The 13,417-nt window shown below is 44.1% G+C and overlaps 1 protein-coding gene across 10 annotated transcripts in view; it reads left to right on the top strand.

Moving 5' to 3' along the window:
• The window catches only part of LOC110488757 (phospholipid-transporting ATPase 11C), a 73,843-nt gene that overhangs the window by 25,489 nt on the left and 34,937 nt on the right, over nucleotides 1-13,417 (top strand). For all 10 annotated transcript variants that reach the window (XR_005035919.1, XR_005035917.1, XR_005035918.1 and 7 more), the window contains 2 exons: nucleotides 11,153-11,272; nucleotides 12,634-12,723. Coding sequence is in view for 6 of the 10 variants with exons in the window: in XM_036942912.1 (XP_036798807.1) it covers nucleotides 11,153-11,272; nucleotides 12,634-12,723 (210 nt within the window). In the remaining 4 variants the exon portion in view is untranslated. The remainder of the gene's footprint in view (nucleotides 1-11,152; nucleotides 11,273-12,633; nucleotides 12,724-13,417) is intronic.

Raw genomic sequence — 13,417 nt, 5'->3', positions numbered from 1 at the left:
TTAACTTCCTGACTGTCTTGATGTTGCTTCAATATGTCCACAATTTTCCTCCCTCATGATGTCATCTATTTTGTGAAGTGCACCAGTCCTTCCTGCAGCAAAGCACCCCCACAACATGATGCTGCCACCCCCATGCTTCACGTTTGGGATGGTGTTTTTCGGGTTGCAAGCCTCTCCCTTTTTCCTCCAAACATAACGATGGTCATTATGGCCAAACAGTTCTATTTTTGTTTCATCAGACCAGAGGACATTTCTCCAAAAAGTACCATCTTTGTCCCCATGTGCAGTTGCAAACCGTAGTCTGTCTTTATGGTGGTTTTGGAGCAGTGGCTTCCTTGCTGAGCGGCATTTCAGGTTATGTTGATATTGGACTAGTTTTACTGTGGAAATTGATACTTTTGTACCTGCTTCATTCAGCATCTTCACAAGGTTCTTTGCTGCTGTTCTGAGATTGATTTGCAGTTTTCGCACCATAGTACCTTCATCTCTAGGAGACAGAACCCGTCTCCTTCCTGAGTGGTATGACGGCTGTGTGGTCCCATGGTGTTTATACTTGCGTACTATTGTTTGCACAGATGAACGTGATTCCTTCAGGCATTTGGAAATTGCTCCCAAGGATGAACCAGACTTGTCTACAATTGTTTTTCTGAAGTCTTGGTTGATTTATTTAGATTTTCCCATGATGTCAACCAAAGAGGCACTGAGTTTGAAGGTATGCCTTGAAATGCATCCACATGTACACCTCCAATTGACTCAAATGATGTCAATTAGCCTATCCGAAGCTTCTAAAGCCATTACATAATTTTCTGGAATTTTCCAAGCTGTTTAATGGCACAGTCAACTTAGTATGTAAACTTCTGACCCACTGGAATTGTGATACAGTGAAATAATCTGTCAAATTACTTGTCATGCACAAAGTAGATGTCTTCACCGACATGCCAAAACTATAGTTTAACAAGAAATGGAGTGGTTGAAAAATGAGTTTTAATGACTCCAACCTAAGTGTATGTAAACTTCTGACTTCAACTGTAGGTCCCCAGTTAAAATGTTTATCTGTGAATCTTTACGTCCCTAGTACGCACATCCTGTATGATTCACTTGTCAATCTCACTTTTCAAGAAAAATATTTTTTTTGTTATGGCCAGCTGTTAGGCCTATCGTCTCACAAAATGGATGTCTAAAGTCTTGGAACAACTTTCCCCCCCCCCCAATAGTCGGCAGCACAACATCTGTCAATAGCTTACTAGACTGCTCTAGGTGGATCCCAAAGTGATGTCTAGCATAGTTTCACACCCCCCCCCCCCCCCCCCCCGGTGTAATGCAGGCCAGTCCACAGTACAGTGCACTGTCCGCTTGCTGCAGCTTGCTGTGACGCTACTGGAACAATGGGCCTTTTCCATTCAACAGCAGCTCCTTAGGACGAACCGGTCCTCAATTCAAGTTTCCATTGTGCTAATAATAAACTATGGTGCCACTCAGCACTGTCTGCGAATGGCAGTCAGGAGAGGCATAGGAACTACAATGGCCCTTTTTGTGGGTGAACCAGTGATGCCGGTGACACCATAGTGTCATGATGGTACGATGTCTCTAAGCCACATAGTCTAAACTGTAGGCTCGTCATCGACACAAGATTTGAAGTCTGTCGGAAACCATTGGCTGGAGCCTGTAAATGAATCAAATCCACATTTTATTTGTCACATGCGCCGAATACAACCTTACAGTGAAATGCTTACATACAAGCTCTTAACCAACAATGCAGTTAAGAAAAACAAGTGTTACTTTTTTTAAACTTTAGTTTAGTAAATACTATAAAGGAAATAAAAAATAACTAAGGACCAGGTGAGTAGGTGAATGTGTGATTTGAAACTGAGTGAATAAGAGAAAGCAAGTGCAAGAGGTAGTCAGATGGAGTAAGACAGTGAAAGTGGTAGAGTGCACGAGAGAGGAGTGCCAGCACAACTACTGCAGTGAATAACAGCATTGGTGGCTGTTTTCAAACATTATGCACTCACTGTTACCTCGCAGATTTGCTTTATAATTGAGCAGTTTTCGCACTTAGTCATCCGTCATCTCTTGATGAATTCTGTTTTGCATTACAGGCGCCACATTTGAAATGGGCTACTTGTGTTTTGACTATGTATTTTTCACTAAAAACAGTTAAGCAAAACACAGTTCAGTCAGTTTGTTTATTCTTGGTTATGTTTTTTCCTTCATGTTATCCATGTGTACTCATTGCACCATTTTCAATCTTTCTTGTTCCGGGGTTTCCTCCCCTCCCATTTCCCTGTGGCTGAGGGCAAGTTGTGTACTAGCCTAAATGGCAGGTGAGCTAGCTTTGTAGTGACCCAGTCTCCTGCTCCCTTGGAAGTAACCGCTCTAATATAGCGTAGTAAACCTTGTCTAGATAAGTGGCTGTTTAGTCAGACCAGGAATAAGTTAATCATCAATCGAGACCTGGTGACGCCCTACACACACACACACACACACACACACACACACACACACAGGCCTACGTGTTTGTTGTTTCCTGTTTCCCTAACAATGAAGCTGCTGTACTGGTGTTTACATTGGCGGTTCTCCATTTCCTCTGTATGAGGAAGTTGTTTCCTTTTAATCTACTTATTTTTTTTTTTCTGTCTGGAACTATTTGAAATGGATGCTCTGCTTTTAAATATTAACACAGCTTTTGCCCAGCGCTGCTACCTTTGCTCTCCGAGTGTTCAAACGCGGGTGTCGTTGGGGCACGTGCAGGACATGAAGAAGTACACTAGTTGGTCTCCAGTGTTCCCTCTCTCCATGTCCTGCACTTCACACGTCATTAAACATGCAAATAAGCGGTTGTGACGTTCCTTATGAGGCTTATACAGTGTCAGCAACAAGCTTATGATTGCATTTTACAATAGAGGGCTTTGAGGGGACTGGCCATGTTTTTGTTCTCCTGTTTCCTGGATTTAGTTTACACAACCAACAAAGAATACATCCTAGACCTACATTTAATTCCTGATTTGTTTTGTTTTTTTACCTTAAACATTGTCATTAAAATGTACTTATTTTTTTCTTAGAATTCTTGTTTTTTAATTGTTTAAATTGCTGCAACAGACCTGTTTATGTAGCAACTAACAGCTCGTTTGACCACAATCATATTCACCATATCCAGGCAAATAACATGCAAAACAAATCCAGAGATGCCCTCTGTTCTACAGAATATTATTTTTCTGACCTCAATAGCACCTGCAGTCACAGGCTTTTTAGACTGTTAGAGTACATCATGATATCAGGGCCCCACTCTTCCCAGGTCTCCACAAGCCACTTGTCATGTTCACTCACTCAGAGACCAAGTGACAATAGCCAGTATCCACTTTAGGATTGTGTTCAGGAGCTCATAGCTGCTGCTGCCTCTCTTCCCCTACTTGACCTGAGCAACCCCGCACCCCCCCAGCTAGCCTTCTGTCAATTTCACTTGGAAATTCAGGCCTCGGAAGCAGCAAGCCCATCTATTTTGCACGCTTTTTTTTGTTGTGTGTGTGTGTGAGGGTAACTGTGTGCCTGTGTTGTCAGTTGGGCATAAAGAGTGCTTGTCTTCTCCTTCACTGAGCGGACCCAGGTTCGTTTTGGCAGTGTGGATTGCAGTGTGGCTTTGATAAAAGCACCGTGCCGTTGTCATCTGCTGGTCTCCAGGAGAAGCTAGCTGCTGTGTGTTTCGCATCGTGGTGGCTGACTGCCAAGCAGACATGGGTTGTCAGGAAGGGGAGGAGAGCTCTGCTCAAAGTTAAACCATGCACACTACACAGGCAGTAGCATAATCAGTAGAGGCTTATCTTGAGTGCAGACAATGTACTATATTATACACCTATAGGCTAAGCAGCAATATGAAGGTCAAGGAAATTCAGACTAAATGTGTGATGCAAGCCATTAGGCTATTCTTGAATTTGATTTTGTTGCAGCACCATAACCACACTGCATTTAATGACAGCAGAGTCAGAAACAAGTTCGTCTCGGAACCCAGACCAGAACCAAATCTCGCATGTAATAAATATGAAGTGTTTCACGGGTGACTAGATTCATTGGTACGTTAGTGTTCAAGGGCACCATGAGTTGTTTGGTACTATCTCGCCAGTTCATGTATTGAGAAATTAATTAACCAAAATTCAATACTAGATTGTTCAGACATTTAACCTATTCTAGGTATGGGGGGGATAAGCCTATATGTATATATTTTTTCTGTAACAGGAACATTGTGGTTGTGATTTCGCTGGCTAGTTACTGGTGAGATGTTGTGACAGGGCACGGTGTCATCAGACTGTGAAGTCATCATCCGGGGTTTGGCAACAGCTGAATACAGCGTTCTGTTGCCTCTGTTTTGAATAGCGTGCGTTTTTCTTCTCGTACCAGCCCGTGCCCGTTTTACAATGTGTCCCTAATTTCCTTTTTAAAGCATCATCTAATCATGTTAAATTGGGAGCTTTACCCAATCCTCTAATGCACTGTTTATTTCCCAGCAGTTGGGTCTCGGCTCAATTGAGCGTTCCATGTTTGTTTTATTGATCTCGTCTCCATATTGTAACTAATGCATTTTCATCTACTGTCGAACATTGACGTCCTGCCAAATTTTAATATACGCTTGCTTTTGCAGCCTTGAATTATTGGCTTTGAACTGCCTTGTCTGCCTATAATTTAATCAATTTGTCTTTTTCCTTGCATTAGCCGTCCCATATGCAGTTGAAGTCAGAAGTTTACATACACGTTAGCCAAAAACATTTCTGACATTTTAACAATTCCTGACCATTTGAATCCTAGTAGAAAATTCCCAGTCAGAATCACCACTTTATTTTATGAATGTGAAATATCAGAATAATAGTAGAGAATAATTCATTTCAGATTCTATTTCTTTCATCACATTCCCAGTTGGTCAGAAGTTTACATACACTCAATTAGTACTTGGTAGCATTGCCTTTAAATTGTTTAACTTGGGTCAAATGTTTCAGGAGCCTTCATCAAGCTTCCCACAATAAGTTGGGTGAATTTTGGCCCATTCCTCCTGACAGAGCTGGTGTAATTATAAGTGAAATAATCTGTCTGTAAACAATTGTTGGAAAAATTACCTGTCATGCACAAAGTAGATGTCCTAACTGACTTGACAAAACTACAGTTTGTTAACAAGAAATTTGTGGAGTGTTTGAAAAAGGTGTTTTAATGACTCCAACCTAAGTATATGTAAACTTCCGACTTCAACTGTGTGTATGTATGTATGTAGCAGAAGGAATAGATAGCGTGGCCTCAGGTGCACTGTTTTTGGAGATGAGTATTGCGATCACATAATGCAAAAATGTATTTGGCCCTACGGTCTGACCCTCTATGTTTTAACTGAAATGAAATCAATGACCATTCAAAGCAGCTGTCCTTATCTAGCAGACCCCTGGGGCTTCTCATTGGACCTGTCCTTTTTAATAATAATCCATTTCATTATAAGACATGATTTTGTATTCTCTGAAGTGTCTTTATGTGTCGGTCCAAAAATGTCTCTGTCTGCGTCCAGGAAATCCAGTTTGTGGCTGTTTCAGTCACTTCTTGATTTGAACTTTAAATCCCCAGTCTGTGTTTACATACTGTGGCCGTAACATTGGGGCAACGTTTGCAACAACGTTGCTCTCGTGGTTAATTACTCCCAGAGAGAGACGGATGCAGATTAAAACTAAAATGGGATATTGGTAACTAACCCACAGAGGTCTCTGGCTCTACAATCGAAGCTGAGCTCACTGGAATTCTCCGCTTCAAGGCTAATTTGTTTTGTAAATTGTTCCTTTTATTTGCCTCGAGACATTTGCGTTGTCCAGGGAGGATGTGTGTGTGTGTGATTTTAGTTTCTGTGCTGCCCTTTACCACAATGTTCTGTCTTCAGGGATACGTTGTCTTCTTCACTTGTGTCATCAGTCTTTAATGGTGTTGGAAGAAGCCATTTTGAAGTGTACTTCACTGAGTAACTGCAGGGTCCCTCAGAGGAGGAACTGTTAAGAATAAGATGAGCTTTAGCTCCCTAATCCGTAGTGTGGTCTACATGAGGTTTGAGTTACTAGGCCTATTTCCTGTTTGCTGAAAAACCTGGATGTGTTTTTGTCCTTGGTTCCAGTTGTGCTTCCTCTCTCCCCTCATTTCCCTGCCACCCGGGTCTGTCCTGGTGGCTGTTGGAGGAGCAGTATGCTATTCCTGTTGTGCAGTGGATTACAGGTTTGACGGACACACCGGGGTGCGAACAACACTGCCTCTCTCTCATGCCTGATGGAGCATTATGCAGTCTCTTGGCTCTTCCCGGACTGGGAAGCAGAAGTAATGTCTGCATCAGAATTTCTCCACAGGGAGACATTTGCTTTGGGGATTTCACTCAACCTTTTAATGAGAAGCAAGTGATTGCATAAGTGTCTGTCTTAGGTAGGCTAGGTTTTTCCTCATATGCATAGCTAATGAGGCTCCCCAGACTCAAGACTGTGCTTTGATCTAACCTGCCCCCAGTATATTCGGTGGACAGCGCTGTGTCCAGATGCCCTTTGTTCACACCTCCAAGGTAACGTGGCACTGATCCAGGATGAGATCAGCTGTCTGTCAGTGGCGGCTGTGAACAGCACACATGGCCCTGGCCACAGTGCATTAGAGATCCTGGAGCTGGATAGCCTTAATAATTCCCTCTATCTGGAATAGCTGTGGAGCTAGTACTTTTAGCCAGGCAGGAACACCACAATGTATGGTCTGGGGCTTTGGGGGAGGGGGGCTATAAGAGTCAGTGGTTGGGAAATCATTGGCCAGAGGTAAAGACAGGGTGTCGTCTCCAGGGTGTCGTACTAGCCCGCCTTCACGCCCCGTCTCATCTGTTCTCCTGAGGAGCTGCTCAGCCCAAGCCCACTGGAAAGAGAATGAACGAATGCCCTTGATAAGTTGGTTCTCCCACGTGGCTTGCCTGCATAGTCCGGTTGGCTGGGGGGAGAACAGTCTTCCTTACTCTCTAGCTCTTGCCTTGTTTCACACAGGCTGTCATTTTAAGGAAGATGAATGCCTGGTGTACCCGTGACCTTGTGCTGGGGGAAATGGGAAGGCTGGTTCTGCCTGCTGACCCTGTGTACCAAGGTCTCCCAACCGGACTCTGTCTTCTTTCTGACATGTGAGCAGTCATGGGGCCTTGGTCAACCGAGCACAGCGTGTTGGTGTCATGGCTCATCCTACATAACTACTGCTGTACACCTTTTCTATTCACATATTGTCTATAATGTCTACAGTACCGTGTGTGTGTGTATTAGCTAATATGACATAATTCTTACAATTTTGCCATGGGGTTTTGGGGTTCTGTGATAAATACTGTATTCTCTTAATCTCATTATAATATTTATACTACTGTACATCACATTTCAGTTACTGTTTATACACACCACATATACTGTATACACACCACATATACTGTATACAGTTGAAGTCGGAAGTTTACATGCACTTAGGTTGGAGTCATTTAAAACTTGTTTTTCAACCACTCCACAAATTTCTTGTTAACAAACTATAGTTTTGGCAAGTCAGTTAGGACATCTACTTTGTGCATGACACAAGTAATTTTTCCAACAATTGTTTAGACAGATTATTTCACTCATAATTCATTGTGTCACAATTCCAGTGGGTCAGAAGTTTACAAACACTAAGTTGACTGTGCCTTTAAGCAGCTTGGAAAACTCCAGAAAAGGATGTCATGGCTTTAGAAGCTTCTGATAGGTCAATTGACATCATTTGAGTCAATTGGAGGTGTACCTATGGGATACCATCAAGGCCTACCTTCAAACTCCGTGCCTCTTTACTTGACATCATGGGAAAATCAAAAGAAATCAGCCAAGACCTCAGAAAAATATTGTAGACCTCCACAAGTCTGGTTCATCCTTGGGTGCAATTTCCAAATGCCTGAAGGTACCACGTTCATCTGTGCAAACAATATATACACCATGGGACCATGCAGTCGTCATACTGCTCAGGAAGGAGATGCATTCTGTCTCCTAGAGATTAACGTACTTTGTGCAAATCAATCTCAGAATAACAGCAAAGGACCTTGTGAAGATGCTGGAGGAAACGGGTACAAAAGTATCTATATCCACAGTAAAATATGTCCTATATCGACATAACCTGAAAGGCCGCTCAGCAAGGAAGAAGCCACTGCTCCAAAACCGCCATAAAAATGCCAGACTACGGTTTGCAACTGCACATGGGGACCAAGATCATACTTTTTGGAGAAATGTCCTCTGATCTGATGAAGCAAAAATAGAACTGTTTGGCCACAATGACCATCGTTATGTTTGGAGGAAAAAGGGGGAGGCTTGCAAGCCAAAGAACACCATCCCAACCGTGAAGCACAGGGGTGGCAGCATCATGTTGTGGGGGTGCTTTGCTGCAGGAGGGACTGGTGCACTTCACAAAATAGATGACATCATGAGGGAGGAAAATAATGTGGATATATTGAAGACATCAGCCAGGAAGTTAAAGCTTGGTTACAAATGGGTCTTCCAAATGAACAATGACCCCAAGGACACAATCGAGAATGCCACCTTTCCAACTTGACAATTTGTAAAATGTCTGCCCTGCTAGAGCTGCACCAGTCAACTGCAAGTGCTGTTATTGTGATTTGGAATCGTCTAGGAGCAACAACGGCTCAGCCGTGAAGTGGTAGGCCACAAGCTCACAGAACGGGACCACAGAGTACCGTAGCATGTAAAAATTGTCTGTCCTTGGTTGCAACACTCACTACCAAGTTCCAAGCTGTCTCTGGAAGCAACATCAGCACAAGTGTTCGTAGGGCGCTTCATGAAATGGGTTTTCATGGCCGAGCAGCAGCAGACGAGCCTAACATCACCATGCGCAATGCCAAGTGTCGGCAGGAGTGGTGTAAAGCTTGCCACCATTGGACTCCGGCGCAGTGGAAATGCTTTCTCAGGAGTGATGAATCACTTCACCATCTGGCAGTCCAACGGATGAATCGGAGTTTGGCGGGTGCCAGAAGAACACTGCCTGCCTGAATGCGTAGTGCCAACTGTATAGTCATGATTCGGGCTAGGCCCCCCCTAGCTCCATTGAAGAGATCTTGATGTTACAGCATACAATGACATGCTAGACGATTCTGTGCTTCCAAGTTTGTTTTCGTATGACAATGCCCTTGGGCAAAAAGCTAGGTCCATACAGAAATGGTTTGGTGAGATCAGTGGAAGAAATTGACTGGCTTGCACAGAGCCATGACCTCAACTCCATTCAACACCTTTGGGATTCATTTGAACGCCAATTGTGAGCCAGGCCTAATCACCCAACATCAGTGCCCATCACTAATGCTTGTGGCTGAATGGAAGCAAGTCCCTGGAGCAATGTTCCAAAATCTAGTGGAAAGCCTTCCCAGAAGAGTGGAGGCTGTTATAGCAGCAAAGCGGAGACCAACTCCATTTTAATGCCCATGATTTTGGAATGAGAAGTTTGACGAGCAGGTGTAATATGTACTGCTGTACTGTTCTTAGTATATCTTGTGTAAATTCATCCTGTGTTTTATTTACAGTGGGGCCAAAAAGTATTTAGTCAGCCACCAATTGTGCAAGTTCTCCCACTTAAAGATGAGAGGCCTGTAATTTTCATCATAGGTACACTTCAACTATTACAGACAATGAGAAGAAAAAAATCCAGAAAATCACATTGTAGGATTTTTAATGAATTTATTTGCCTATGATGAAAATAACAGGCCTCTCATCTTTTTAAGTGGGAGAACTTGCACAATTGGTGGCTGACTAAATACTTTTTTGCCCCACTGTATTTATTTTATGTGTGTGGATTACATTTGGATTACTGTTAGTGCTATTTGGGTTGTTAATTGAATTTGTTTCCCGACATTTCTTAATTTTCAAATTAATTTCACTTATTTTTTATTTTTTTTACCCCCTTTCTCCCCAATTTCGTGATAACGATCTTGTCTCATAGCTGCAGCTCCCCAACGGGCTCGGGACAGGCAACGGTCGAGTCGTGGGTCTTCTGAAACATGACCCACCAAACCACGCTTTTAAACACCCGCTCGCTTAACCCGAAAAGCCAGCTGCACCAACGTGTTGGAGGAAACACCGTTCGACTGACAACCGGCCCGAACCCCAGGCTGTAGTGACGCTGCAACACTGCGATGCAGTGCCTTTAGACCGCTGCACCACTCGGGAGGCTGATCTTATTTTTTTGGTTAAGGAAATGTTTGATTATTTGTATACAGTTTTACTGTATTGTCAGGAGCTAGTAACATAAGCATTTCGCTGCACCCGCTATAACATCTGCTGAAATGTGTACATGACCAGTAGTTTTGATTTGAAATGCGGCACCACCACCGCCTCCTCCTCCTCAGTCTATCTGCACTGGAGATAACTGCACTCATAAATCTGGTGTGAGCAGTCGCTTCTCCCCAGGGGCAGCGCTTTATAACGGGCTAATTATCAATAACTCTCCACCTTAGAGGGAAGAAATGAAACTCATTACAGGACTAGTGCACTCTCCATTTTGGCCAATTTGACCCATGTCATATGCGCCGTTGTCCCCTGTGAAACCTTGGCTTGTGTTAAACAGCTTTTTGGTGCTCCACTGCATTTGAAGTTTGGGAAGAGCCTTTGTAATTATTTCTGCACCTCCGTCTGGATAACATTATATTTTGGTTCATGGCCTTGATTTGAATTTATATTAAAGACTAGAAAGACTAATCAAGATTTGCAAGTTACGGAACGAAATGGTTTTCGACAACCTAGAATGAAAGAGTTCTTCCTGATTTTGTGGTATCGTGGAGGTGAGAACAGTATCACTGTTTTCATTGGTTTGTTTTCCTCCCCATGCGTTAATGTGGACTACGTCTTCATTTACGAACCTTGAAAGTTATGCACAAGACCTCTTTGCGTTGAACTTGATGCACATTTCCCCCAGTGTTTAGTCTACTGGTTCATTGTATTAGGAGGCTGTATACTAGATACATTTCCCCCAGTGTTTAGTCTACTGGTTCATTGTATTAGGAGGCTGTATACTAGATACATTTCTAGCCTCTTGTGTTCCAGTGTTGAGTCTAAATATCTGCTGAAGCAATATATTTACACTGTGTGGCTTCTAATTCTGTCTCTCCATCTCTGTACAGTTCGGTAGGGACGAGAGGAGGGTAGACAGCAGGACCATCTACGTAGGCCACCGGCCCTGTCCCGCCACCGACGCTTTCATCCCCCCCAAGTTCTGTGACAACAGGATTGTCTCTTCCAAGGTAAGATACACTGCCATGCTTTTACACCATCGACCTGCGGTCGGCACAACACCGTAAAACAGGCAAGTGGAAACTTGTCTGCGTTTCGACTCATGCGTGAATATTTTCCTGTCCCACTTCCACCTAAGCACCACTGTCTCTCCCTCCACGTCATGAATTCCAATGGCAGTCTTCTCTAGCTCCCTCTCCTCCCACTGCCTCTCCACATGCTCGTCTTCCTCCCCAAATGGAAGGCCATTATTTGTCTCAGGAGATCTCTCTGTGGCCGTGAAATACACTGCTACTATTTAATGTACCAGCAGGCAAGGTGGGTGATTCAATGTGTCCCCCTCTGGCTAGGGGCCAAATCAGGGCTAGGGGTGTGGGTCTGAGGAGGAGGAGGGCTGGCTGGGGGTTTAGAATCATGTATAGGAGGGGGAGGAAGGACTGGGAGAGTGGGATTTATAGTAGCGCAGAGGGTCCCACTGGGAATGGGCCAATCAATGTCTTGTCCTCCAGTGTAACCCTGGCTGTAGTGTTTACACTTCTACCATGCGCCTGTCTTTCATCATTCTGTTCCTTACAACTCCCTCAACGCTCCTTCTCTTTCTCCTTTCCTCTCTACTCACTCTGCGCCATCTCTCTCTCGCTTTATATTCTCTCTCCCTCACTGCCCTCCTCACTCATGCTCCCCCTCTGATTACTTTCCCCTCACTCTTTTCTCTCTGGCAAAATGAGATGGTCTCTTTATGCTACTGCTGTGTTTCAGCACTGTCTCCATGCAAAGACATTCCTCTACATTCCCCTCTCAACACTGTGTCTGTGTGCGCGCACGTTTTAGTCCGGCGTGTTAGTTACTACCGGGGCATTGTTGGGCCGTCTTATGGATTTGGCAAGATAAGTGTCGCGTCAGCTTCTGTGTTGAATATCAACTGTTATGCCCACTTAAAAAAAAAACACAATCTGCCACCAATTTGATAAGGTAATCTGCTCTCTATTCAGCACTGGGTGAATTAAGGAGATAAATCTCTAATCCGAATCAACAGAATACCTGCAGGCCCCTGAGGGCTGAGAGGAGGACTGGCTCCCTGGTTCACAGGCAGTTTAGAAAGGCAGCACTAGCGGCCGTCTCACTAAGTACAGAGACCGAGCCGGAGTGGAAGGAACTGATGAATATTGAATGGCGCTAATCCTTTTCCTAGCTTAGCCTTTCTTCCTATAGTCTACTAGTCCTTTACCCTGACAATAGGTTGTCAAAGAACAGAAACGTAGTGGTTTGCAGAGAGCGAGGATTCACTGGGTAGGCCTATGTTGTGTTTTGAGCTTGTGCTTTTCATTCTCATGTCATTTCATTGGTGCACTCTCACTCTCTGTCTTTCCAGTACACGGTGTGGAACTTCCTGCCAAAGAATCTGTTTGAACAGTTCAGAAGAATCGCCAATTTCTACTTCCTCATCATCTTCTTGGTGCAGGTGAGTTGTGCGTGTCTGGGACTCGTGAGTATGTTCAATATGTGTTAGTGTGAATTGACTGGAAGTGTCTGTGTGGCAAGTGTGAAATGGTTACAATGTGTGTGTGCTATCAGGCATGGGTGTAACTGACTGTTTATGGCATGTGGGAAACAGTCAGCTTGTGGTCAGGCCTGTGTGTGCTTTGAGAGTGAGCCTCTGTTTGTGAGTGTAACCTATTTGTGGCAGTTGTGAAACGGGGACTGCGTGTGTTTGTGTGGCCAGAGCTGTACATGGTTTGTGTGTTATCTAGCCCTCTCCTCCACTGCTGAGTGGAAAGTGAGAGTGGGCTGAGCCAAAGCACTGGGTGACATGTTTATCCCTCGGCTTGGTGCTCACGGTCATACCACTCTGTTCCTCTACCTCTCCTCTATCAGGCTCAGAGATCTGCCCAGCGATGTTGCTCCCCCTCCATCAATCTGCTCTTCCTTCCCCCTCGCTCTCTTTTTCTTTCTCTCTTTCTCTTCCCCCTCCTGACCTGAGATGGAAACTAACCACCTCTCTCTCTAGCAACCGTAACTTAAACTAAAAGTCTAAACAGCCCAGGCTCAGCATACGGAGGGCTAGCTGGTATAAATACAGTGGCCTACCAGTAGTCACTGATGTTCCTGTCAGACAACTGGCATGGCAATTCCACTGGAACCCCCATGGGGACTAT

This window comes from Oncorhynchus mykiss, chromosome 14 (assembly GCF_013265735.2).
Source record: "Oncorhynchus mykiss isolate Arlee chromosome 14, USDA_OmykA_1.1, whole genome shotgun sequence".
Lineage (NCBI taxonomy): Eukaryota > Metazoa > Chordata > Actinopteri > Salmoniformes > Salmonidae > Oncorhynchus > Oncorhynchus mykiss.
Note: the sequence above shows the minus strand (reverse complement) of the source record. Positions and strands in the feature narration are given on the sequence as shown.